General features: G+C 64.5%; 2 protein-coding genes across 2 annotated transcripts; both read left to right on the forward strand.

The window, feature by feature from the left end:
* Positions 1 to 305: 305 nt before the first annotated feature.
* LOC106732605 (von Willebrand factor A domain-containing protein 7) lies at positions 306 to 17,279 on the forward strand. The gene is made up of 18 exons (XM_075918312.1): positions 306 to 800; positions 1,893 to 2,015; positions 2,928 to 3,107; positions 4,179 to 4,254; positions 4,446 to 4,537; positions 4,629 to 4,793; positions 6,360 to 6,569; positions 6,662 to 6,800; positions 7,164 to 7,300; positions 7,803 to 8,051; positions 8,279 to 8,497; positions 9,190 to 9,362; positions 9,448 to 9,562; positions 10,219 to 10,423; positions 11,943 to 12,024; positions 15,589 to 15,812; positions 15,957 to 16,061; positions 17,135 to 17,279. Exons 1-18 carry the CDS (start codon positions 548 to 550, stop codon positions 17,136 to 17,138), a joined length of 2,751 nt encoding a protein of 916 aa, XP_075774427.1. The 5' UTR covers positions 306 to 547; the 3' UTR covers positions 17,139 to 17,279.
* Positions 17,280 to 19,898: 2,619 nt separating this feature from the next.
* On the forward strand, positions 19,899 to 24,431 carry AIF1 (allograft inflammatory factor 1). Its single transcript, XM_075918313.1, has 6 exons — positions 19,899 to 20,053; positions 21,402 to 21,463; positions 21,915 to 21,981; positions 22,190 to 22,231; positions 23,392 to 23,554; positions 23,910 to 24,431. Exons 1-6 carry the CDS (start codon positions 20,029 to 20,031, stop codon positions 23,995 to 23,997), a joined length of 447 nt encoding a protein of 148 aa, XP_075774428.1. The 5' UTR covers positions 19,899 to 20,028; the 3' UTR covers positions 23,998 to 24,431.
* The last annotated feature ends 1,779 nt before the right edge of the window (positions 24,432 to 26,210 follow it).

A 26,210-nucleotide genomic window follows, 5' to 3' on the forward strand; every position in this document is an offset into this window, starting at 1 on the left:
GGCAGACAGATCACCCCACGCCCAGGCCCAGGCTGTGTGTGATACGTGCCCCCCGCACTGTGTCTGTGACGCTCAGGGCTGGGGGGCAGGGCTGGGAGGGGAGGGGCAGGGCCGGGTCTCTCGGCTTTGAGCTCATTTCTCGGCACCGGGACTTTGTCCGGTGTAAACCGAATTGCTCCAGGAAGCAGCACAAGGAAAAATATTTGGTTGGGGCCCAAGGTAAAAGATCAGGTGCTTGGCGGAGGGGGGGGGGGGCTGGCTCTCACCCAAGTCTCTGCGCCTCCCCCCCCCCCACACCCCAGGACTGCTGGGCTCACACCCCTGCTCTGGGGGGGGGGGGGGCTAGTGGTCAGCGCTGGAGGGGGCGTGCCTCAGTTTCCCCCTGTGGTGGGGATTTACCCAGGTGCTGCGGGGTGGGGCCTGGCGGCCGCGGGGGAGGCCTTGAGACAGGAGGGGACACGCCCGGCCCCACCTGCCTGCCCGGTTATAAGCCCGGGAGCGTGAGCCGCCCGAGTGGCAGAGCCTCCGTCCACCCCCACCCTCCAGCATGACGCCTCGCGGGGCCCTGGCCGGGCTGCTGTGCCTGGCGCTGGCCGGCGCCTTCCGCCCCAACCCCGAGTCCGGGGGCATCGCGCCGGGGGACTTTACCGACGCCTCCATCACCGAGCGGGGCGCCCTGCGGGCCGTGGCCTGGTTCCTGGAGAGGAACCCGCCCCCCGGCCAGCCCCCCCTGGTCCCCGGCTCGCTGGAGAACCTGGAGCCCCTGACCGCCAGCCAGCTCTTCAAGGCCTACTACAAAGGTGGGGTGAGAACCCAGCCCCCCCCCCCGCGCTGACCACTAGCCCCTACTGCCCTGCCAGGGCCGGGAGAGACCCCAGGGGCCCTGGCTCCCAGCCCCCCGCTCTAACCACTAGCCCCTACTGCCCTGCCAGGGCCGGGAGAGACCCCAGGGGCCCTGGCTCCCAGCCCCCCCCGCGCTGACCACTAGCTCCTACTGCCCTGCCAGGGCCGGGAGAGACCCCAGGGGCCCTGGCTCCCAGCCCTCTGCTCTAACCACTAGCCCCTACTGCCCTGCCAGGGCCGGGAGAGACCCCAGGGGCCCTGGCTCCCAGCCCCCCGCTCTAACCACTAGCCCCTACTGCCCTGCCAGGGCCAGGAGAGACCCCAGGGGCCCTGGCTCCCAGCCCCCCGCTCTAACCACTAGCTCCTACTGCCCTGCCAGGGCCGGGAGAGACCCCAGGGGCCCGGGCTCCCAGCCCCCCTGCTCTAACCACTAGCCCCTACTGCCCTGCCAGGGCCGGGAGAGACCCCAGGGGCCCTGGCTCCCAGCCCCCCGCTCTAACCACTAGCCCCTACTGCCCTACCAGGGCCGGGAGAGACCCCAGGGGCCCTGGCTCCCAGCCCCCCTGCTCTAACCACTAGCCCCTACTGCCCTACCAGGGCCGGGAGAGACCCCAGGGGCCCGGGCTCCCAGCCCCCCCGCTCTAACCACTAGCCCCTACTGCCCTGCCAGGGCCGGGAGAGACCCCAGGGGCCCTGGCTCCCAGCCCCCCGCTCTAACCACTAGCCCCTACTGCCCTGCCAGGGCCGGGAGAGACCCCAGGGGCCCTGGCTCCCAGCCCCCCCGCTCTAACCACTAGCCCCTACTGCCCTACCAGGGCCAGGAGAGACCCCAGGGGCCCTGGCTCCCAGCCCCTCTGCTCTAACCACTAGCCCCTACTGCCCTACCAGGGCCGGGAGAGACCCCAGGGGCCCGGGCTCCCAGCTGCCCTCCCCAATGCTCTAAGCACTAGTCCCCACTCCCCTCCCAGAGCCGGGGGAGACCCCAGGTGCCTTGGCTCCCAGCCCTCTGCTCTAACCACTCCCCCGCACTCCCCTCCCTGTCTCTGCAGCCGAGGTCTCGGCCGGGCGGCTGCTGGAAGCCATCCAGGAAATCATCGAGGGGAACAACCAGGTGGAGATTTATCACCTGGAGGACAGCAGCTTCCACTTCCACTGCGAGGAGATCGCCCGAGGTGGGGCAGGCGGGGGCAGGGAAGGGAGGGGCTGCATTTCTGGGAGCTGAGCGGGTGCTTGGGGCTCGGGGGTTCAGGAGGGCGCCGGCCCAGTACCCAGGTGGAGGGTTCTGGGGGGCTCAGGAGGGTCTCAGAGGGAACCGGGGGATGGGCCGGGGGCAGGCAGGTCCAGGGGGAGCTGTGGGTCTTCCCAGCAGCTAGGTGGGGGGCTGGAGAGGTTCTGGGGGAGCTCCCAGGAGGCTCCAGGGATTCAGGGGGGCTGGAGGGTATTGGGGGCACCAGGGGGATTCAAGAGCTCTGGTGGGGCTCAGCCCAGCCACTGGGCGGGGAGCTGAAGGGGTTTAAGGGTTCCGGGGGGGCTAGGCCCAGCTGCTGGGCAGGGAGGGGGCTGGGAGACTCCGGGGAGGCTCTGGGGGGGCTCAGCCCAGCTGCCAGGTGGGGAGGGGGCTCTGGGGGAGTCTGGGGGGCTCCAGGGGGCTTGGCCCAGCCATCAGGTGGGGTAGGGGCTGGGGGGCTCCGGGCGGGGAGGGGGCTGGGGGACTCCGGGGGGGTTCCGGGGGGCTGCGGGCGGGGAGGGGCTGGGGGGCTCCGGGCGGGGAGGGGGCTGGGGGGTTCCGGGGGGTTCCGGGGGGCTCCGGGAGGGGAGGGGGCTGGGGGGCGTTCCGGGGGGCTGCGGGCGGGGAGGGGCTGGGGGGCTCTGGGCGGGGAGGGGGCTGGGGGGTTCCGGGGAGTTCTGGGGGGCTCCGGGTGGGGAGGGGGCTGGGGGGCTCCGGGGGGTTTCCGGGGGCTCCGGGCGGGGAGGGGGCTGGGGGGCTCCGGGGGGGTTCCGGGGGCTCCGGGCGGGGAGGGCTGGGGGGCTCCGGGGGGGCTCCGGGGGCTCCGGGCGGGCCCTGAGCCGGTCCCATCTGGCAGGGGTGTCCCAGCTGCGGCTGCTGCGCGACGCGGCCGTGGGGGCCCTGGGCAACGCCACGACCCTGCCGGCGCTGCAGTCGGCCCGGAGCGGCGCGGGGAAGGCCCTGCACGTCCTGCAGCAGTTCTACAGCAACAGCAACTGGGCCGAGCTGGGCCGGGCCGAGCCCTACGGCTACCTGGGTGAGACCCCGCCCCCCGCCCCGCCCACCTGGGTGAGACCCCGCCCCCCGCCCTACGGCTACCTGGGTGAGACCCCGCCCCCCGCCCTACGCCTACCTGGGTGAGACCCCGCCCCGCGCGCCCCGCCCACCTGGGTGTGACCCCACCCCCCCGCGCCCCGCCCACCTGAGTGAGACCCCGCCCCCAGCCCTACGCCCACCTGGGTGAGACCCCGCCCCCCGCCCCGCCCACCTGGGTGAGACCCCGCCCCCCCGCGCAGAACCCCCCAGCCCACGGCCAGACCCCCCACGCAGGACCCCCCAATTCGGGGAGGGGACCCCAAATCCCACGACTGTCTCCCCAATCCAGAGAGGGCCCCTCATCCTACAACCAGCCCCCAAATCCAGGGAGGGGCCCCCCAATTTCCCCAACTTGCCCCCCCATCCAGAGAGGGGCCCCCCATCCCACGACCCTCCCAAAATCCCGAGGCTGCCTTTGCCGACCCTGAGATCGCCTCCCAGAATCTCACAATTTTTTTTAAAGCTTCTATGGGACGGTGGGGGGGGGGGGCGGTCAGCCAGTCCGATGGTGTTTGCCCCCCCCTTCCCCAGGGCTGGGAGCCACAGGCCCCATCTCTCCCCCCCCCCATCTGCCCGGCTCCTGCCCAGCTGTTAATCCTGTCCCTACTAAGTCAGCGCCCCGCTAGCCCCCTGCCCTCCATCCCCCCCATCGGCTCAGGCCCCCCCATGTCAACCCCCCCAGCCTCACTTCTGCTCCCCCCCATTTCTATCCGCGCTGAACTTTCTCTGCCCACCTGGGGAGGAGCCGCCGTGCGTGACCTGGGATGTGGCGCCCCCCGGGGGGGGATCCTGTTCAGCTGGGAACCCCACAAGCCCCCCCCATTGCAGGAGCCCAGGCTGGGCGGCATCACGCCCCCAAACGCCAGGCCCCATGGGCCCACCAGGAGCCCACAGCCAGGGGGGTCCCTGCGCCCCACGACCGGGACAGGACCTCCCAGGGTGGGGACGGGCTGGCTTGGGGGGGTGCAAGAGGGGGAGTGACGGGATCCTGACCCCCCTCCCCCCCATGCAGTCGATGCCTCCAGCCCGGCCTTCCCCGCGGCGCCCCCCACCACGCCGACGTGCAAGGACTGCACTAAGCAACCGAGGTGAGACTTTGGGGGGAAGAGCGGACCCTAACCGGGGGGGGTCTTGGCTGGGGGGAGCAGAGGGGGGCGGGGCAGGAGGCAGCGGGTTGAGGGTTTGGCGGGGAGGCTCAGCTGCAGGGAGGGGGGAGCGGGGCCGGGGGGATGTCCTGCTGGAACCCCCCCTAAACATTTCCCCCGTTGTCCCCCCCCAGCGGCCCCTACCTCTGCCAGGCCAACCTGCTGGTGAGCGACATGATCACCAGCGGGTACAAGCTGTCGGACACCTGCCGCAAGAAACCCAAGGGTGAGCTGCGCCCCCGCCCCCCCCCCTGCCCCCCACTCCGCCCTGCCCCCCGCCCCGCCCCCCGCTCACCCGCCCGCCCTCTCTGCCCCAGGGAAGTGCGGCCACGGGGGGCGCAACGACGTGACCCAGAACGTCTCCCCCACCGGGGGCATCAACAAGGAGACCTCGGACCCCCAGCTCTCCCCCCACCACCAGCTGCACCAGCGGGCCGCGCAGCTCGCCGTCCAGGCCACCCGGGACTTCTTCGTGGGGCCAGGTGAGAGCCCCAGGCCGGCCGGTGCCGCCTCCCCCCGGCCACCGGCTCCCGCTCCCGCCGCCCGCTCCTGCTGCCCCCTCCCGCCGCCTGCTCCTGCTGCCCCCTCCCGCCACCTGCTCCTGCTGCCCCCTCCCGCCGCCTGCTCCCCCTCCCGCTCCCGCTGCCCGCTCCTGCTGCCCCCTCCCGCCGCCTGCTCCCCCTCCCGCCGCCTGCTCCCACCTCCCGCTCCCGCCTCCCGCTCCTGCTACCCCCTCCCGCCGCCTGCTCCCCCTCCTGCCGCCTGCTCCCACGCCAGCTCCCGCCGCCTGCTCCCCCTCCCGCCGCCTGCTCCCACGCCAGCTCCCGCCGCCTGCTCCCCCTCCCGCCACCTGCTCCCCCTCCTGCCGCCTGCTCCCACCTCCCGCTCCCGCCTCCTGCTCTTGTTCCCGCCCCCCGCTCCCACCACCCGCTCCCACCTCCCACTCCTGCTTCCTTCTCCTGCTGCCCACTCCTGCTCCCACCTCCCGCTCCCGCCGCCCGCTCCTGCTGCCCCCTCCCGCCACCTGCTCCTGCCACCTGCTCCCCCCCACCCGCTCCCATTCCCACCTCCCGCACCTCCTCCCGCCACCTGCTCCTGCCACCTGCTCCCCCCCACCCGCTCCCATTCCCACCTCCCGCACCTCCTCCCGCCACCTGCTCCTGCCACCTGCTCCCCCCACCCGCTCCCATTCCCACCTCCCGCACCTCCTCCCACCACCTGCTCCTGCTGCCCCCTCCCGCCGCCTGCTCCCCCTCCTGCCGCCTGCTCCCACGCCAGCTCCCGCCTCCCGCTCCTGCTCCCGCCCCCCACTCCCACCACCCGCTCCCACCTCCCGCTCCTGCTTCCTTCTCCTGCTGCCCACTCCTGCTCCCACCTCCTGCTCCCGCTCCCGCTGCCTCCTCCTGCCGCCCGCTCCCACCGCCCTTTCCCACTCCCGCCGTCCCCTCCTGCCACCTGCTCCCACCACCTGCTCCTGCCTCCCGCTCCCACCGTCCCCTCCCGCCACCCGTTCCCACTCTCACCGCCCAGGCCCGCCGGCTGCTCTCGCTCCCGCCACCCGCTCCCACCGCCCGTTCCCGCTCCTGCTCCCACTATCTGCTCCTGCCACCCACTCCTGCTCCCACCACTCGTTTCCACCGCCCGCTGCCCGCTCCTACTCCCGCGCCCACCACGCCTGCAGCACCTGCTCCCGCCACCCCTGTGACGAAGTGGGGGTGCTGTCTGCTCTTGTGATCCTGTGCTGCTTTGTGTCTGTATCTGTGCAGGGCCCTGCGGGGAATGGGGGGGGGGTCTCCTGAGACACGTCGGCCGTGGCCCAGCCACTTCTCACCTGCCCAGGGGGAGGAGTTTGAACAAAGGGGGGTGGCAGCCCGGGGGGGGGAGTGACCGGGGGCTGGGGGTTGGGGTCTTGGCAGAGGGCAGCATGGAGAGAGCAGACTAAGTCCAGGACAGGGGGGTTCAGGGGCCTGTGAACCCCCCCCAAGAGGACTGAGGCTCTGCCCTGGCTCTTATGTCACCATTGCCCTGTGCTGCGCCGGATCCCCCAGGCTCCGGGCTCCTGGCCCAGGTGGGCTCGGCCGCTTTCCGGAAGCTGTTCAACCTGGCCGGCTACTCGCTGACCTTCGCGATCGACACGACGGGCAGCATGAGCGAGGACATCGCCCAGGTGCAGCGGGTCTGCCTGGAGCTCATCCGCCGGTACGTGGGCTCGGCCGACGCCCCCCACAACTACGTGCTGGTGCCCTTCAACGACCCGGGTACGTCTGTGTCCCCCCCTCCCGCGACCCAGGTACGTCCCCCCTCCCCCGCAGTCCCCTGGGCACCCCTCTCACCGCCCCCTCCCCCCCAGACGTGGGGCCCGTCTACGCCACGCAGGACGTGGGGCAGTTCGAGGCGGCCATCGCCAGGCTGAAGGTGGACGGCGGCGGGGACTGTCCGGAGCTGGCACTGAGTGGGCTGGAGCTGGCTCTGCGGGCCAGTGAGCCCCGGTGAGTCTCTGGCCCCCCACAACCCCTCTCTCCAGTGCCCCACTGCCCCCACAAGCCTCTGCTCCCCCCAGTCCCGAGCCCCCCAAAATCCAAACCAACCCCCTCCCCCAGACATCACCCCAGCCCCCCAACCCTGGTCCCCACCAGACCTCACCCCCTACCACCCTAGACTCCCAAAACTCCACCCAGCCCCCCAAACCTCTGCTCTCCCCCAGTGCCCCGAGCCCCTCAAAACCCTCACTCAGCCCCCCAACCCCTGCTCCCCACCAGCCCTATCCCCAGCCCCTTCCTAGGCCAGCCCCCCACCCCTCCTGGGTCCAGCCCCTCCCCCCACCTCACCTCTGCTCCCTGCCCCCCTCCCAGCTCCAAAATCTTCCTCTTTTCGGACGCGGGGGCCAAGGACCAGGCCCAGCTGGACCAGATCAAGGTGCTGCTAGAAACCACCCGCAGCCAGGTCAACGCAATGCTAACGGGGTACTGTGCCCCCTCCGGCGCCCCCGGTGAGATGGGGCAGGGGGCTGCACTCGGGGGGCAGGGAATGGGGCAGGAGACTGCTCTTAGGGGGCAGGGAATAGGGCAGGGGGCTGCATTTGGGGGGCAGGGAATGGGGCAGGAGACTGCATTTGGGGGACAAGGAATGGGGCAGGGAGCTGCACTCAGGGGCAGGGGGCTGTACTAGGGGGCAGGGAATGGGGCAGGAGACTGCATTTGAGGGGCAGGGAATGGGGCAGGAGACTGCTCTTAGGGGGCAGGGAATAGGGCAGGGGGCTGCATTTGGGGGGCAGGGAATGGGGCAGGGGACTGCATTTGGGGGACAAGGAATGGGGCAGGGAGCTGCACTCAGGGGCAGGGGGCTGTGCTAGGGGGCAGGGAATGGGGGGCAGGCAATGGGGCAAGGGAGCAGAGAATGGGGCAGGGGACTATACTGGGGGGCAGGTAATAGGGCAGGGGAATGGCACTTGGGGGGCAGGGCCCTTTCACCGGTGTCCTTCCCTCCCCCAGCCGGGAACGTCTTCGAGGAGCTGGCGGCCTTCTCGGGGGGCTACTTCGTGCTGACCACCAAGAGCCAGCTCCCGGGGGTGCTGGGGGTCATGGAGCTGGCCCTCAACGCGGCCCCCGTCACGCTCACCCGGGCCCAGGTGCGGGGCTCCAGCTTCTCCTTCCCCGTGGACGAGGCCCTGAGCGAGCTGTCCGTCTCCGTGCGCCGCCCGGGCGGTGGCGGCTTCTCCATCGCCCTCCAGCTGCCCTCAGGTAGGGGGCGCCCTCCCCCGTCCTCTCCCACCTCCCGCGGCACCCATGTTATAGGCGGCTGTTCGCCCCTGGTGCTGCGCCCCAGAGGTGGCTGCATCTCAGCACCAGGCGAGGGGCCCCTGGGGAACCAGCCTCATCCCAGAGCCGCGGGAGGGGTCCCCGGACACCATGCCACTCCCCATCTGGCTCTCAGCCCCCGCCTGTGTCCATGTCGCCCCCCCGTGCAGGCTCGCCACCAGCCGGCGTGGAGTCGGTGATCGACACGTCCCTGCACAAGGTCCTGAAGCTGCCACGCGTGGAGGCTGCAGGGACCTGGACGGTTTTGATCAGCCCCAGCGGCGTCTATGAGGTGGAGATCGGGGGCAAGAGCCTGCTGGACGTGTCCGTGCAAATCCTGGAGCAACGGCAAGATCTGGTGCTGCCCATCCAGGGCCGGCCCGTGCGAGGTAAGGCCTGTGTGAGGTGACGCCCGTGCGAGATAACACCCATACAAAGTGATATTCATGCAAGCCAATGCCCGTGCAAGGCAACACATGTATGAGGCAACACCCGTGCAAAGCGAAGCTTCTGCAATGTAACGCCTGTGCAAGGCGAAGCCCGTGCAAGGTTGCACTTGTGCGAGGTAACAATTATGCAAAGTGGTATCTGTGCAAGAAAATGCCCGTGCAAGGCAACATACATGTGAGGCAACACCCATGCACGATCCAGTGCAAGGCGATGCCCGTGCAAGGTGCCACTCGTGCGAGGTAACACCTATACAAAGTGATCTGCGTGCAAGAGAATGCCCATGCAAGGCAACACACGTGAGACAACACCTGTGGAAGGCGATGCTCGTGCAATGTAATGCCAGTGCGAGGCAATGCCCGTGCGAGGTGCCACTCGTGCGAGGTAACACCTATGCAAAGTGACATCCGTGCAAGGCAACACATGTGTGAGGCAACACCCGTGCAAGGCAATGCCCGTGCGAGGTGCCACTCGTGAGGTAACACCCATGCAAAGTGACATCCGTGCAAGGCAACACGTGTGAGGCAACACCCGTGCAAGGCAATGCCCGTGCGAGGTGCCACTCGTGCGAGGTAACACCACGCCGGGGGGCTCCCTGTCCTGCCAGCCGCGCTGACCCAAATCTCCCCCCCAGGGACGGCTTACATCGCCTCGGCCAAGCTGCTGGGGGAGTCCCCGGGCACCCGCCTGGACCGGATCCTGGCGCTGGACAGCGCCGGCCAGCGGGTGGGCACCGCGCCCCTGAACCAGAGCACGGACGCCAACGGCAACCTGCTGGCCTGGGCGCCCATCAACTTCCAGCTGCCGGTAGGGCCCCTCCCCCCCGCCGGCGTGCCGGTGCCCCCTCCCCCAGCCAGGGGCCCCCCTCACCTGTCCCCTCTGCCCCCCGCAGGCCACGGTGCTGGGCGTGGAGGGGCTGACGGGCGCGGGGCAGCCCTTCTCCCGCCTGCTGCCAGAGCCCCTGGCCACCGAGTCCGTGCAGGTCCGGCCCCTGCAGGGGCAGAACGGTGAGTGCCCCCTGCCCCCCCCCGCTGTCAGCTCCCAGCCCATACCAGGCCCCTCCCCCACACTGCCCCACACTCCCCCCATAGCCCTTCCCCACTGTAACCCCTGCCCGACCCCACGCCCCTTCCCCAACCAGAGAAAACCCAAGAGTTTGGGCTCCTTCAAAGCCCGGTCTAACCCCCCAGACCCACCCCACGGCCCCACCCCATCGGCCTGGCCCCACTGCCCCTCCCTGAGCCAGCTCGCCCCTCCAGGGACCTCCCCAATACTCTGCCCTACCTCTCCCCCCATAGCCCCACCCACAATCTGCCACGCCCCCTTCCCTGATATCGCACCCCACCCCCCCATAGCCCCTCCCACAAACATCACCACACCCCTTCCCTGATGCTCCGCCCGCTGCCCAATGCTCCGCCCCACCTCCCCATAGTCCCACCCACAATCCTCCACACTCCTCCTCTGATGCCCCGCCCCCTGCCCAATGCTCTGCCCCACCTCCCCATAGTCCCACCCACAATCCGCCACACTCCTTCTCTGATGCCCCGCCCACTACCCGATGCTCCGCCCCACCTCTCTCCTCATAGCCCCTCGCTCTCTCCGGTGCTCCACCCCCTTTTTCTCCCCCCTGTCCTCTGCTCACCACCCCTTGGCCTCCCCCCAGGCACCCTGCTGCCGGGCTCCGTGGGGCAGCTCGCCGTGCTGGTGGTGAACGATGGGGCCGAGGCCACATTCACCTTCTCGGTGGCCGACGAGATGGGGCTGCTGCAAAGCTACGACCCCCCCAGCCGGCACCTGGGGGCTGGGGAAACCGTGGTCCTTACTGGGACGTTTGCTGCCCCCGCCAGCCACACCGGCTTCTCCTCCAGGTGGGTGCCTGGCCCGGGCCCCCCATGGCCCAGCGTGGGGCTAGGGTGTGCCCGAAGGGGGTGGAGAAATTCTCCCCATCCGCAGAAGCCAAAATAAAACACTTGGAGACGTTTTTGTGGGGGGAGGTTGGTAAATTTGCAACATACACCAGGGGAGAGAAATTCGACTCGTCTAAGAAATTTGAGGTGAAATTGGATCAATTAGAGAATTTTTTTAAAAAATTCACATACTTTGTGCCAATGTAACCAAAATCAGAAGGAGCTTTCGGGGGGTTGAGTCAAAATGTTTCCCCAAATCAAGGTCGATTTTTTTGAGGGGCGGGATGTAGACGTGCGCAGCTCCAAGATCGGCTGAAGTTTGAATTCGTGGACGAAATTCCCAACAATGTCGCCACAAACATTTTCAGCACAATTTGGAAAAAGTCCCGGACAAAAGTGTGATGCCGTTTCAGGGTCGCAAATTCGCCATCCATTCTGTCGCTTGGGGTGGATGAGCGGGAGGGAAACTGAGACAGTCTCTCTGCTTTTTGGAGAGGTGGGGTTACTTCAAATTTCCCCTTTTTTTCAAGGCAGATTTTTTCCAATTTCAGTTAAAATGTTCCACCAAATTCAAATTTTCAACTTAAACTTTTGGGGAATTCAACAAAAATCCGCTCAAAACTTTGGATCATTGTTCTAAATCAGTTACATGAGAAGACCCCAATATTTCACTCCATGCTTTTCAAACTAAATTTGTAACATTTTTTGTGGCATTTGAACCGCTGAGAAATTTCCAACCCGTTCCAAGGAGAAATCTTCATGACACTCCAACAGTTTCCAGCGGGAACATTTGGCAAAATGAAAACAAATTGAAAAAATCAAGTAAAATAAAATACGACTTTGAATGCCGACCCAGACATTTCAACTCGAGTTCTTCGACTGAATTCCAAAAACACCAACCCCCATTTTCAACGATGTTTCAGCAAACACCTTTGGCGAAAGGCCAGCTGAAATCGTTGATGACATTCAGAATATTTCCACCACGACTGCGTATAAAAACCACAAAAGTTCCGATTGCCAAAACCTGTAACTTGGGCAACTTTTCCCCACGACATTTGGTGACTTTTCCTCACAATGTTTTGGTGACTTTTCCTCCAAAACATTTTATTCAAATTTGAAATTTCAGCCGCTATTTTTGATGACGCTCGGATTTTACCGAGCAAGACTGTGAAAATTGCAATTTTAAAAATGTCAACACAATTTCAAAATTGTATAAACTGCCTCACAAAAAAAAGGTCCAGCTCAAAAAAGGGGGAATTCCCAAAAATTGTATATGGAAAACATCACCTTTAATTTGTTCTGAATTTGAGGGTTTTCCATCTCAACTTCAACGAGCTCCAATAACGATTCCCCCGATTATGACCTGTAATATTGAATGGGGTTTTAGGCAGCTGTTATGTTCTGCGTAACACCAGCTCAGGTGCGATCCTCTAACCCAAACACCCTATGTATATTTTCCCCCTCCCCCACCTTTCCCCAGCATCGCCACGTTTACGGCCCGGAGCTCGTCAGCTAATAACTATGTCAAGATCCCCATTCTGGTGGTACCAGAAGACGCTGTGGTAAGTTGACCTCAGAGGCAGCGGTTGCGTTGGGTTGCTGACGGCCCCCTCCCGTCGATGGCCAATAATCGGCTAACGATGGACAATTCTCAATGGCATCTAAATGATCAGTCACCATCCGGCACGCACGATGGGAATCTCCTGGCCAATCACGTGCCCCGGCCAATGAGAAGTTGACTGGGTTACCGTTGTTGGGCGTTGATGAACTATTGAGAACTAATGGCCAATCGGAGGGGTCAATAGCCATGTATTGATCACTGGCCCTTAGCTGCGGCTCTCCGCCAGCCAGCTACGAGTGACCAAACGGCAGCTATCGATTCTGGCTCCCCGACATTACCACTGGACTATCGATCAGTGATCCCTGGTGATTGGTGGCCGGCGGGCGATCCCCAATCTCCGACTATCGATCAGTGATCCCCAGTGATTGGCGGCTGGCCAGCGATCCCCAATCTCCGACTATCGATCAGTGATCCCCGGTGATCAGCGGCTGGCCAGCAATCCCCAATCTCCGACTATCGATCAGAGATCCCCAGTGATTGGCGGCTGGACAGCGATCCCCAATCTCCGACTATCGATCAGTGATCCCCAGTGATTGGCGGCTGGCCAGCGATCCCCAATCTCCGACTATCGATCAGTGATCCCCGGTGATTGGCGGCTGGCCAGCGATCCCCAATCTCCGACTATCGATCAGTGATCCCCGGTGATCGGTGGCCGGCTGGCGATCCCCAATCTCCGACTATCGATCAGTGATCCCCGGTGATTGGCGGCTGGCCAGCGATCCCCAATCTCCGACTATCGATCAGTGATCCCCGGTGATCGGTGGCCAGCTGGCGATCCCCAATCTCCGACTATCGATCAGTGATCCCCGGTGATCGGTGGCCGGCTGGCGATCCCCAATCTCCGACTATCGATCAGTGATCCCCAGTGATTGGCGGCTGGCCAGCGATCCCCAATCTCCGACTATCGATCAGTGATCCCCAGTGATTGGCGGCTGGCCAGCGATCCCCAATCTCCGACTATCGATCAGTGATCCCCAGTGATCGGTGGCCGGCCAGCGATCCCCAATCTCTGACTATCGATCAGTGATCCCCAGTGATTGGCGGCTGGCCAGCGATCCCCAATCTCCGACTATCGATCAGTGATCCCTGGTGATCGGTGGCCGGCGGGCGATCCCCAATCTCTGACTATCGATCAGTGATCCCCAGTGATCAGTGGCCGGCTGGCGATCCCCAATCTGGGTACGTCTACACTACAGCGCTAGTTCGAACTAACTTAGTTCGAATTAGTTAATTCGAACTAAGCTAGTTCGAACTAACGCATCTAGAACTAAAAACTAGTTCGAACTAGCGTTTTGCTAGTTCGAACTAGTAAGTCCACATTGAGTGGACTCTGAACAGGGCTTAATGATGGCCGGAAGCAGTGCCGGCAGGGCATAAAAGGAGGACTTAGAGCATGGAGATGCTGTCTCAGGCTAGCCGAGGGCTGCGCTTAAAGGGTCCCGACCCCCACCCCGGACACACAGTTCTAAGGGGTGCCCCGCTTGCAAAGAAGTTCTGGCTTGGAGTGCCCTGAGTGCCCACACTGGGCACATCACACCACTCGGCCATCAGCCCGGCTGCACTTGCCGCAGGCTGCCATCTGGGGAGAGGGAGTAATTGGGGGGCTGCAGGAGAGCTTCCACCCCCAGAAGCCCGCAGAGCCAGCCCAGTCCTCCCCATCGGGGGCTCGTACCCCATTCCTCCCTCACCTCCTTCCACTTGCCCTTCCCTAGCCCCCCTTCTTATTGATGTACAAAATAAAGATAACGTTTCTTCCAACATTGACTCTGTCTTTATTGAACAAAACTGGGGGAGACTGGGAAAAGGAGGTGGGAGAGGGGAAGAGAAAGGCTGGGAGAGGGGAGGGCAACTAACATGATCAGGGGTTGGGAACAGGTCCCAGATGAAGAGAGGCTACAGAGACTGGGACTGTTCAGCTTAGAAAAGAGGAGACGGAGGGGGGACAGGATAGAGGTCTCTAAAAGCAGGGGTTGGGTGGAGAGGGTGCATTCAGAAAAGTTCTTCCTGAGTTCCCATAAAGAAGGACTAGAGGACACCAAAGGAAAGGAATGGGTAGCAGGCTTGAAACTAGTAAGAGAAAGTTGTTGTTCTTGACAAAGCAAATAGTTAACCTGTGGAACTCCTTGCTGCAGGAGGCTGTGAAGGCTAGAACTAGAACAGAGTTGAAAGGGAAGTGAGATAAAGTGATGGAGGTTGGGTCCATGGAGTCCTATTAGCCAGAGGGTAGGAGTGGTATCCCTGCCCAAAGTTTGTGGAAGGCTGGAGAGGGATGGCACGAGACAAATGGCTTGGTCATTGTCTTCGGTCCATCCCCTCCAGGGTCCCTAGGGTTGGCCGCTGTTGGCAGACAGGCTACTGGGCTAGATGGACCTTTGGTCTGACCCAGTACGGCCATTGTAAGCTCAGGGCTCAGTGTCGGGGGTCTCAGTGGACCCCCTTGATTTTCATGCACACCTGGTCCTGGGTGGCCAGGCTGGCAGCTCTCCTGCCCTAGACGGCCACTTTCCTGTGCCTAGTGCGGAGATTGTGGACGAGGTCCACGATGTCCGCACTAGCCCAGGAAGGTGCCCGCCTCTTGCGGTCCAGGGCAAGCTCCCGGGAGCCGCCAGCCTGGTCCCGGCAAGAGGGGGTGGGCTGGGGGGCATCGGGTGGGTGGCTCTGTGCCGTGCCAGGTGCAGGGTCTGCTAGCTGGGTGCTGGCAGGCTTGCACCTGGCACGGGCACCGTAGCCAGCCCGTGCCCCTTTAAGGGGTCCGGGGCCGGGAGGGGGGCATAGAGTTTCCCTGGTGTTGGCCAGAGTGGCCACCAGGGAAACCTGGGGAGGGCTAGCCTCCCACTAGTTCGAACTAAAGGGCTACACAGCCCTTAGTTCGAACTAGCTAGTTCGAACTAGGCGTTAGTCCTCGTAAAATGAGGTTTACCTAGTTCGAACTAAGCGCTCCGCTAGTTCGATTCAAATTCGAACTAGCGGAGCGCTAGTGTAGCGCATAGGAAAGTTAGTTCGAACTAACGTCCGTTAGTTCGAACTAACTTTCTAGTGTAGACATACCCTCTCCGACTATCGATCAGTGATCCCCGGTGATCGGTGGCCGGCAGGCGATCCCCAATCTCCGACTATCGATCAGTGATCCCCAGTGATCGGTGGCCGGCTGGCGATCCCCAATCTCCGACTATCGATCAGTGATCCCCGGTGATCGGTGGCTGGCGGGCGATCCCCAATCTCTGACTATCAATCAGTGATCCCCGGTGATCAGTGGCCAGCAGGCGATCCCCAATCTCCGACTATCGATCAGTGATCCCCGGTGATCAGCAGCCGGCCGGTGATCCTCAATCTCCAACTATTGATCCCCGGTGATTGGCGGGTGATTAGCAGTCCCCGAATTCTCTGCAGGGGCGGCTGACCCCCTCTGATGGCTACTTGCGGCCCTGCCTGGGCCTTGTCTAGGGATGATTGATCCCAGTTCTCGAGGCTTCATGGCAGAGTCTCTCTCCCTCCCCCCGAACAGGTGACGGACGAGAAGCCGCCGGTTCACGGGCTGTTGGAGTTCTCCATGCCCTGTGTGGGCACCATCCAGCACGACCCCGACTGCGCCCGGCACGTCTGGTCAATGAGATTCTACGCGGTAGACGCGGAGAGTTCGGTGACCGTCCGGGTGAAGCCCAACCCGTCGGGGCTCACCTGCCGCCCGCGGGGAGCCAGCGCGGACAAGGGCCTCGTGTGCGACTATCGGTGGGTAAGACGGGCGGTGCCCCTGCAGCCTCTGCCCCCCAGCCCTGCTGGTGCCCCTCGATCCCTCCCCCCAGCCCTGCCTGTGCCCCTCGCTCCCACCCCACAGCCCCTGCTTATCCACCCTCTCTCCGTCGCCCATTGCAGCTGGACGTGTTGCTCACCGTACACAGAGGTGCTGGTGAGCGACGAGAACGGAAACGCAGACGCTTTCACCGTGGACTATCGGAACCCCCGTCCCACCGCAGCCTGGTAACCTCCCGGGGAGCAGCGGGGGCTGGGGGCACTCGGGTGTTGTGTTCACCCAGCTGGCGTTGTGGTGCTGGGCGCGATTTCACTGTCCTGTGCTGCATTGCAGTGACTCTGTGTGTGTGTGTGCAGCATGGTGTATATGTGCATGCAGTGTCCGTGCAGTTTGTGTGTGTGTGCATGTGCACAGTGAGTGTGTGCATACAGTGTGTGTGTGCAGTATGCGTGTGTATGCATGCAGTGTGTGTGCACAGTGTGTGTGTGTGTGTGTGTGTGTGCAGTGTGTGTGTGTGTGTGTGTGTGTGCAGCATGATGTATATGTGCATGCAGTGTCCGTGCAGTTTGTGTGTGTGTGCATGTGCACAGTGAGTGTGTGCATACAGTGTGTGTGTGCAGTATGCGTGTGTATGCATGCAGTGTGTGTGCACAGTGTGTGTGTGTGTGTGTGTGTGCAGTGTGGTGTGTGTGTGCAGTGTGGTGTGTGCGTGTGCAGTGTGTGTGTGTGTAGTGTGCGCGCGCGCATGCAGTGTGTGTGTGTAGTGTACATTTGTGTGTGCAGTGTGTGCGTGTGCAGTGTCTGTGCGAGTGTGTGTGTGTGTGTGGGATCGGGGTGGGGGGGGACTCCTGAGGGGAGGCCGGGGGGGGAGGGCCCAGGCTGGACTCACCCCGATGGGGGGGGAAATGCAGCCAGACACAGGCCTTGGGCAGCACAAAGCGGCGGGGGAGGGGGGGGTGGCGGTGGCCTGGGGGCTGGGACCAGTTCCTAGGGGGGAGTTAGGAGGAGGGAGCCTGGCTGGCTTGGGGGGGTTGGGAGGGGCCTGGCTCCGGGCCCCCCTCCCCCCAGGCTGGGCCGGGCTGGCTGCTCCCGGCTCCTGTAACCACAAGTCTGGGATCCAACGACCCTTCTCTTCTACCTGCCGCCAGAGAGTCCCCTCTGGCCACGGGTTGGGGGGGCAGGGTCCGGGGGAACCCCCTGCCATAACCTGTGACAGCCCCCCCCCAAGGGCGGAGCCAATAACCAGCAGGTTAGAGCCGGGCCTCCCCTCCTTACTGTGACTCTCCCCCCCCCCCCACAGGTGAACGGGGTCCCTGCCCCTCCCCCGGCTCAGCAGGGGACACCCCAGTTCCTGCCCTGCCACCCACATGGCCCTGTGGGAACGGCGCTGGACCAGCAGAGCGTCAGTGGGGCCTTTGCACTGTCAATAAACACAGACACGCTGGGAGCAGAGTCTCGGGTCATTCCACTGCCAGGGACCCTCCCCCGGCGCTGGGCTGCGGCTGGCTCTGGGGTGGGAGGGGCTGGTTACACAGGAACCCCTCGCCCGGCGCTGGGATGCGGCTGGCTCTGGGGTGGGAGGGGCTGGTTACACAGGGACCCCTCGCCCAGCGCTGGGATGCGGCTGGCTCTGGGGTGGGAGGGGCTGGTTACACAGGGACCCCTCCCCCGGCGCTGGGATGCGGCTGGCTCTGGGGTGGGAGGGGCTGGTTACACAGGGACCCCTCGCCCAGCGCTGGGATGCGGCTGGCTCTGGGGTGGGAGGGGCTGGTTACACAGGGACCCCTTGCCCAGCGCTGGGATGCGGCTGGCTCTGGGGTGGGAGGGGCTGGTTACACAGGGACCCTCCCCCGGCGCTGGAATGCGGCTGGCTCTGGGGTGGGGGGGGGCTGGTTACACAGGGACCCCTCGCCCAGCGCTGGAATGCGGCTGGCTCTGGGGTGGGAGGGGCTGGTTACACAGGGACCCCTCGCCCAGCGCTGGGATGCGGCTGGCTCTGGGGTGGGGGCTGGCTACAGGGGGACCCCTCGCTCAGCGCTGGGATGCGGCTGGCTCTGGGGTGGGAAGGGCTGGTTACACAGGGACCCCTCGCCCAGCGCTGGGATGCGGCTGGCTCTGAAGAGGAGGCTGGTTAAATGGAGACTCCTTGCCCGGCACCGAGATGCAGCTGGCTCTGGGGTGGGGGACTGGTTACTGGGTGTGACGGACCGGGCTGGTCTGGGCACAGCTGAGGGCGTCTGCTCAGGGCAAATTGTTCAAATTTGGGGCTCCTTACAGCCCCCAGACTGGAAATCTTCCCAAATAGGCCACACACCAGTCCCACGGAGCGCTTCAGCTGCTTGCCTGAAGCCTCCCGAGCAAAACCCCTCCACCACCCCAGCAATATCCATGCCCCAGATGGCCCCGGGCCTCATACACAGGTGGGGGGTCCTAGCACCCAATCCCACCTACCCCGAACAAGTTCTGTCCGGTTCCAAGAAACCAGCCACAGATCCCTGGTCAATTTACCCTCTGGACCTTACCACAAATCACGCTGGGCCAATCCTTTAGCATCTAACAACTAAAGGTTTATTACTACAAGAAAGTAAATCATGAGAGTGAGGTTGTTAAAGTATCACACGTTACATGCACCGAATCTCCCAGTTCTTGGTGCAGGCTCTAGCAGAGATGTTACAGTTGCTGGGTTAACAGTCCTTGGTGCACATCCTATGCCAGGATGGGTCCACAGTTCTTCCCGGCTCCTGATTCCCTGTGAGGCCGCACCTGGGGTCAGGAGCAGATCTGAAGACCAAGATGGAGTCAGCCACATGGCATCTTTCTACCTCCTTCCTGGTCTCTTCTTGGCTGCAGCAGGTCACCTGGCCAGCGGCCTATCCCTGTGTCCCCTGCTGGTAGCCCCTAGGTATCAGTCCCCATTCTTGAGGGGTGTCCTTGGCCTATCGAGGGCTGTTCTTCCATAGAGACTTGCTCATCAGCACGTCCATAGGCAGACATTCCTGGCCCATTACTCAACCACATATAGAGAAATATTCAGTATCCACACAAAGTACGTGCTGCTACCTTCACACACAGACATTACACAATCACATGAATAGCATATCGAGAATCAGAAGAAAGTAAGCTTCTATTTGACACCTCACATGGCCCCCTTCGTGCCACTTTTGGTGTGAACACCCCCCCCCCCATGGGTACAGCAGTGACCCGACTGCTCCCCTCAAAATCCAATAATGTGACACCGGAGGACCCCTTGTCCAGAGCTGAGATGTGGCTGGCTCTGGGGTGGGGGACCTGGTTACAGGGGGACCCCTCGCCCGGTGCTGGGATGCGGCTGGCTCTGGGGAGGGAGAGCCGGTTACACGGGGACCCCTCGCCCGGTGCTGGGATGCAGCTGGCTCTGGGGAGGGAGAACCGGTTACACGGGGACCCCTCGCCCGGTGCTGGGATGCGGCTGGCTCTGGGGAGGGAGAGCCGGTTACAGGGGGACCCCTCGCCCGGTGCTGGGATGCGGCTGGCTCTGGGGAGGGAGAGCCGGTTACAGGGGGACCCCTCGCCCGGTGCTGGGATGCGGCTGGCTCTGGGGAGGGAGATCCAGTTACAGGGAGACCCCTCGCCCGGTGCTGGGATGCGGCTGGCTCTGGGGTGGGAGATCCAGTTACAGGGGGACCCCTCGCCCGGTGCTGGGATGCAGCTGGCTCTGGGGAGGGAGATCCAGTTACAGGGAGACCCCTCGCCCGGTGCTGGGATGCGGCTGGCTCTGGGGAGGGAGATCCAGTTACAGGGGGACCCCTCGCCTGGTGCTGGGATGCGGCTGGCTCTGGGGGCCTGGTTACATGGGGACCCTTCGCCTGGAGCTGAGATGCAGCTGGCTCTGGGGTGGGGGCCAGCAGCTGTGGAATCACCCAACAGAACAAAACGTCTGAGATCAGCCTGGGTCTCAGGCTGGCACTGATTGCCACAGGAGGGCATCTCCTGCTGCCCCAGCCTTGCTGTTTGGGGCCCCCCCCCACCTCTCTCACCCCCCCACCCCACCCCCGGGAGCCAGCAGTTCCGGGAGCCTGCAGAAAGGGAAGTGGTCAGTCGGCACAAAGTCAGGCCCCAGCTGCGGAACGGGGAAGTCGCCTGCAGGCTGCCGTGGGGTCGGGGTGTCAGCCCGGACTGCAGGGTCCCGCAGGGGAAACCGAGGCCGGAGCAGACATGAGCTCCCAGCAGAACCTACAAGGTACCATCCCCGTCTCCCGCCCCTAAGCTCCCCCGGAGGCCTGGGACCTGCTCCCCAAGCCGGCCTCCCCCGCAATCCACCCCGGACGCCTGGGTCCCATTAACTCAGCTGACCACACTCCCCCCCCCCCCCCCCCCCCCGGTGCCCACATCCCCTTCTCCTCCCCCCATTGCCTCCTCCCAGGCATCCACGTTCCCTTCTCCCCACCCCACCTCCTGGGCGCCCGCAACCCCTTCTCCCCCCGCACCCCTCCAGGTGCCTGAGTCCCCGTCTCCCCCCACCTCCCCCTACCCAGACACCTTCTCGCCCCCCTCACCTCTCCCGGCATCCGCATTCCCTTCTCCCCCCCGGGCGCCCCCGTTCCCTTCTCTCCCCCCCTGCTTCCCGGGCGCTCGTGTCCCCTTCTCCCCCCTCACGCCTCCGGGTGCCCGAGTCCCCCTCTCCCCCCACCTGCCCCCACCCAGACACCTGAGTCCCATCCCCCCTCAGTGCCCCCCGGATGCCTGGGTCCCATTTCCTGGCTGCACAGGGGCTGGGGGCGCTGGGGGTCCCCGGGGCTGGGAACGGGTGGCAGGGGCGGGGCGGTTCTCTGCTCTCGCACGGCCCTGGGTGCTCTCGGTTCCCCCGCGGGGACGGGGAAATGCAGCAAAAGCGAAACTCGGCCCGGGTCACCCAGAGGGGAAACTCAGGGAGGCTCAGAAAGAGGAAGACCCCCGCCTGGGAGGGAGGCTGGGGGGGAAGGGGCTGCAGGGCGCGGGGGAGGGGCACTGGCAGGGCTGGGGGGCAGGAGGGAGGGGCACCGGCAGGGCTGGGGGTCAGGGCTGGGGGGCGGGAGGGAGGGGCACCGGCAGAGCTGGGGGGCACGAGTGAGGGGCACTGGAAGGGCTGGGGGGTCAGGGCTGGGGGGCGGGAGGGAGGGGCACCGGCAGGGCTGGGGGGGCAGTGCTGGGGGGGCGGAAGTGAGGGGCACTGGCAGGCAGGAGTGAGGGGCACCGGCAGGGCTGGGGGGGCAGTGCTGGGGGGGCGGATGTGAGGGGCACTGGCAGGGCTGGGGGGGGCAGGGCTGGGGGACGGGAGGGAGGGGCACCGGCAGAGCTGGGGGGCTGGAGTGAGGGGCACCGGCAGGGCTGGGGGGACAGGGCTGGGGGGCGGAAGTGAGGGGCACCGGCAGGGCTGGGGGGGCAGGGCTGGGGGGCGGAAGTGAGGGGTACTGGCAGAGCTGGGGGGCTGGAGTGAGGGGCACCGGCAGAGCTGGGGGGCTGGAGTGAGGGGCACCATCAGGGCTGGGGGGCCAGGGCTGGGGGGCGGGAGTGAGGGGCACCATTGACCCTTTCTCCCCCCATGCCAGGGGGCAAGGCCTTCGGGGCGCTGAAGGCCCAGCAGGAGGAGTTCCTGGACTCCCTCAATCAGGTAGACGCTGCCCCCCGGCAGGGTGGGGCGGCCCCAGTGATGGGGGAGGGACACGCCCCCCCAGCATCCTGCCTGTCAGACCCTGGATTTTCCCCCAGCTCGCCATGCCCAGGGGGGCGGAGCTACCCTGTTGCCATGGTGCCACAGCTGGCTAGTGATGTCACGGGGGGCATGATGTCAGAGGGAGGGGCGGGGCTGTCGTCGCTCACCCCTGGCTGTGATGTCATCCCCGGGCGGCTGTGATGTCATCCCCGGGCGGCTGTGATGTCACCGGGGCACGTGATGTCATGTGCGGAACCGGGTGATGATGTCCAACTCAGCCCCCCTCTGTCTGCCCCCCAGCTCTGCCCCCCGCCGGCCCTCTCCATGCTCGCCGCCCACCTCCGCCCCGCCCCCCCTCTGCCCTCCGCTCCTCTCCCGCCCAGCCCAGCCCCCTCTCTCTGCCCCCCAGGAATTCATGGGCGACCCCAAATACAGCACGGATGAGGACCTGCCGGAGAAGCTGGAGGCCTTCAAGAGTGAGCGACTCCGAGGGCGGAGGAGGGCTAGTTTGGGGGGGAGGCCCGACGCACCTGGGGAGGGGGCCAGGGGTCCTCCAGGGCCTGGGGATGGGGGAGGGGCGCCTATCGGGGGGACTGGAGATGGAGCAGCAGTGCCCCCTGGGAGTGGGTGGGGGAGTCCTGAGCGGGTCTGTCTAACCCTCCTGTCTGTCCGTCTGTCCGGCAGAAAAATACATGGAGTTTGACCTCAATGGGGATGGAGACATCGGTGAGTCCCCATGTGTACGTGTGTACGTGTGAGGGTGTGCCTCTGTGCTTGTGTGTGCACGGGTATGCAAGGGTGTGCCTGTGTGTGCGCGTGCGTGCAAATGTGTGCATGGTTGTGCAAGGGTGTGCCTGTGTGCGTGTGTGTGCATGCAAATGTGTGCGCAAGTGTGTGTGTGGGTGCATGGGTGTGCCTCTGCAAATGTGTGCCTGTGTGCGTAAGGGTGTGTGAGGTTGTGCCTCTGAGTGTGTGTGCAAGTGTGTACACATGTGTGTACGTGTGTGCGAGGGTGTGCCTCTGGGAGCTTGTGTGCTTAAGTGTGCACGGGTGTGCCTCTGTGAATGTGTGCGCACAAGTGTGTGCAAGGGAGTGCCTCTGTGAGTGTGCATGTGTGCAAGTGTGTGGTTCCATGTGTACGCGTGAGCAAGGGCGTGGCTCTGTGCGTGCGCACACGTGCGAGCGTAGGCCTGCGTGCAAGCACGTGTGCATGCAACTGTACCCGGGTGCACTGGTGTGCGTTTCTAAAGGGGTCCCTCTCCTAGCAGGGCGTCTGCAGCTTGCGGCCCGGCGGTTCCCCGGGGGGGTGACGAAGCTCCCAAAAGACTTCCCGTCCGTCGCCTGGGACCCAGCCTGTCCCCTCGCTGCGCCGTCCCGCTCTCCCTCCGGGCGTGGAGGCCCCCGGCCGCCCCGGCCCAACCTGGGCGCTGCAGAGTTTGGCAGCCAGCTGGGGCTAGTCTGGATGGGGGTCTGAACCGGGGCCAAATTCAGCAGCTGCTGCGCTCCCCATCAGAGCCCGGGTCCAGAGCCTGAGGGGGACTGCCGGGCGCCGGCCGGGCAGCTCCTTTTATATCCGCCTGCTGGGCCCTGATTGGCTGCCTCCGCTGGGGCCACTCCATCCCACTGGGAGGACCTCTCTTCTGCTCTTTTCCCCGGGCTGGGGGGCGGGGCCTAACCCAGCCCCGCCACGGCGTGCTCGTGTGTGCAAGGCTGCGAGAACACGTGTGTCTGGAGATGAGCACGCTCAGTCACGTCCGGGAGTGTGAGCGGACGAGCCCATGCAACCTCTGGCATGCGGCCATGCACAAGCGTGTGCACGCGGGCGGGCGAATGTCTGCGAGAGCGTGGGCCCCCGGCCGCCCTGACCCCTGCCACCCCCCCCCCAGACATCATGGCCTTGAAGCGGATGCTGGAGAAACTGGGGGCGGCCAAGACCCACCTGGAGCTGAAGAAAATGATCACGGAGGTGACGGGCGGCCTGGGAGAAACCATCAGCTACCGGGACTTCGTCCGCATGATGCTGGGCAAACGCTCGGCCATCTTCAAACTGTGAGCGCCCCTCGGGAACCCCCCCCGGCGCCCCTCTGACCCACAGCCCCCCTCCGGCGCCCCTCCGACCCACAGCCCCCCTCCGGCGCCCCTCCGACCCACAGCCCCCCCGGTGCCCCTCGGGAACCCCCCCAGCACCCCTCTGACCCACAGCCCCCCCCAGCACCCCTCCGACCCACAGCCCCCATCCGGCACCCCTCGGGAACCCCCCCAGCACCCCTCTGACCCACAGCCCCCCTCCGGCGCCCTTCCCTCCCTCCCTGCAGCGCCCCCCCCCCCGCTCTGTGACCTGACCCAGCCCTGGAACCACCCCCCAGCCCCCTGCCACCTCTCACCCTTCCTCTGCTCCCCCCAGGATCCTGATGTACGAGGACAAAGCCAAGGAGAAGGAGGACAAGCCGGCGGGGCCCCCTGCCAAGAGAGCCATCGCCGACCTCCCCTAGCCGGCCCCGGCACCCCCCTGCGGGCAGCGCTGCGGGGAACCCAGCCACGGACGACGTCGACAGGGCTGGGGGGCAGGGGGGTACTGACAGGGGAGACTGGTTTTCCGGGGGGGCTGGGGGGCAGTGCTGGACCAGCCCCCCTCATTTCACCTTGACATGACCCTGGGCACGAAGGTCATGACCTCTTCCCTACCCCCCACACTTTGCCCCCAACTCCTAACGCACGCCAACCCTGCAAAGGATTCTGGGATCCCCCCTCCCCGCCCCACCAGGCTCCCGCCAACCCCACAAAGGATTCTGGGCCAGCCAGCGTGACGGAGGTTAAAGGTCACCAGTGCCTTGGCTCTCACGGGGTCAGCAGAAGGTGAAAGGTCAGGGGTTACCGGGGGGTGACCCATATGTGTGCTATTGCCAATAAAAGCCTATTAATGACACCGCTGTTGCCAGCTGGTTTCTATGGGCATTGATCATGGGGGGGGGCAATATGTGACATCATTCCCAGCCAATCAGGGACCTCCAGGCAGACGTAATGGGGACGGAAGGCCCTGATTGGCCAGGATGTGGGTGGGTTGGGCTTCCGCCCGGGTGGAATGATCCACTAGCTGCAGAGGTGGGATTATCCCAATATGGAGAAGTGGGGGTGTGTGTGCGTGTGTCTTCCAGTGGAATGGCCCATTATAGCCAGAGGGGTGGGATGGAATGTGCCATGGGGGAGAGGGGGAATGGACTGGCCCATTATAGCAGGGAAGGGTGTGTCTCCTCCTGGGAAGATCCATTATAACAGGATATAGAACATTCCATTAAACAAGGCATGGGGGTGTAATGGTGGGTTACAGGAGGCATTGGAATATTCCATTATAGAGGGGATGGGGGTATCGGAATGTCCCATTAGAGAAAGGATGGTAGAAAATACCATCGTGGAGGGGAGGGACGTGTCTTGGTGGAAGGGCCTATTATAGCAGAGTGTTGGGGTGAAAAGTGTTATTAGCTCAAAGGAAGGTAGGAATGAACCATTCGAGCATATGAGGGAGAGTGGCACAGTCCATTTAATGGGAAGGGGGTATCTCCTGATGGAATGACCCATTATAGCAACACAGGGAGGGTGCCACTACAAGGAACTATTATAGCACATGGGATTGGACCATTTCATTATTATATGGAGCGGGAGGGGAGTCTCCCAGTGGAACGGTCCATTATTTGTGTGGTTGGAAGGTGTCATGGTAATGGGGAGGTGCCTTCAGGTGGAATGGTCCATTCAAGCAGGTGGGATTGGAACCTCCCATTATAATTCGGAGGGGGGGTGTCATGGTGGAATGGTCCTTTATCGTTATTGGAAGGGGAGTTCGACCATCCCATTGAACTATGGAACTACAGGGGTGTCTCCCAGAGGGACTTTTCATTACGGCAGGGCAGGTGTTCATGGCCTGGTTCAGATCAGTACAGGCAGCTGCAGCCCTGTCCAGCCTGGGCCCACAAGGCAGACACCCGCCCCCGTTGGCCTTCCCCCCACCCAGATTCTCCACCTCCCAGCCCCTTCAATGGAATATGCCCTAACAAACCACCCCCTTTTACAGAAAGCCCTCCTCCCGGCATATCGTTGTGCAAATGGCACGGCCCCGCTCTGATAGACTTAGCTAGACATATAGATACATGAGAGTGAGTGCGTCTGTCTGCTTGTGTGTCCGTTTGCTCAAGAGGAAACGGTCAGAGGTAGGACCCCCAAATCCGGCAGGTATGGGGCTGGTGGGGCCAGGACAACGGGAAGTGCCTGGAATGGGATTGTTGCTCATCCAAGGGGAAGGGAGGGGTCGGCTAGAAGGGACAGTTATACTGTGGAATGACCACAAGGGGGCACATGCCAGTGCACCCACAGCCTTGGGGAGCTGTGGAGTCTCACCGCCCTGGCCAGCCCAGAGAAGAGGTCCCTGCTGCCCTGACAGCCCCAAAGAGCCATGGAGCAGCCAGTGGCTGAGCAGTGTGGCCCCTGCCACCCCAGGCGAGCCCCAGGAAGCAGCCACTGGCTGCTCCCAGCCCTTCCTCAGACTCCTGCACCTTCCATCCTCTGCCCTGAGCCCCCCAACCCTGACTCCTGCACCCCCACACCACCCAGCCCTCTGCCCCGACTGCTGTACTCCCCCCACCCCCTACCATGGGCCTCCACAGGGACCCAGGCAACGTTGGGTAAATCCTCTACTTATTACATAATTATATAG

Source organism: Pelodiscus sinensis, unplaced genomic scaffold, assembly GCF_049634645.1.
Source record: "Pelodiscus sinensis isolate JC-2024 unplaced genomic scaffold, ASM4963464v1 ctg87, whole genome shotgun sequence".
Taxonomy (NCBI): Eukaryota; Metazoa; Chordata; order Testudines; family Trionychidae; genus Pelodiscus; species Pelodiscus sinensis.

Coding starts and splice junctions, on each gene's coding strand:
- AIF1 (XM_075918313.1), top strand. CDS start 20,029: ATGAGCTCCCAGCAGAACCTACAAG. Junction 21,464..21,914: donor TCCTGGACTCCCTCAATCAG/GTAGACGCTGCC, acceptor TCTGCCCCCCAG/GAATTCATGGGCGACCCCAA. Junction 21,982..22,189: donor GAAGCTGGAGGCCTTCAAGA/GTGAGCGACTCC, acceptor TCTGTCCGGCAG/AAAAATACATGGAGTTTGAC.
- LOC106732605 (XM_075918312.1), top strand. CDS start 548: ATGACGCCTCGCGGGGCCCTGGCCGGGCTGCTGTGCCTGGCGCTGGCC. Junction 8,052..8,278: donor CGCCCTCCAGCTGCCCTCAG/GTAGGGGGCGCC, acceptor CCCCCCGTGCAG/GCTCGCCACCAGCCGGCGTG. Junction 8,498..9,189: donor CCAGGGCCGGCCCGTGCGAG/GTAAGGCCTGTG, acceptor TCTCCCCCCCAG/GGACGGCTTACATCGCCTCG.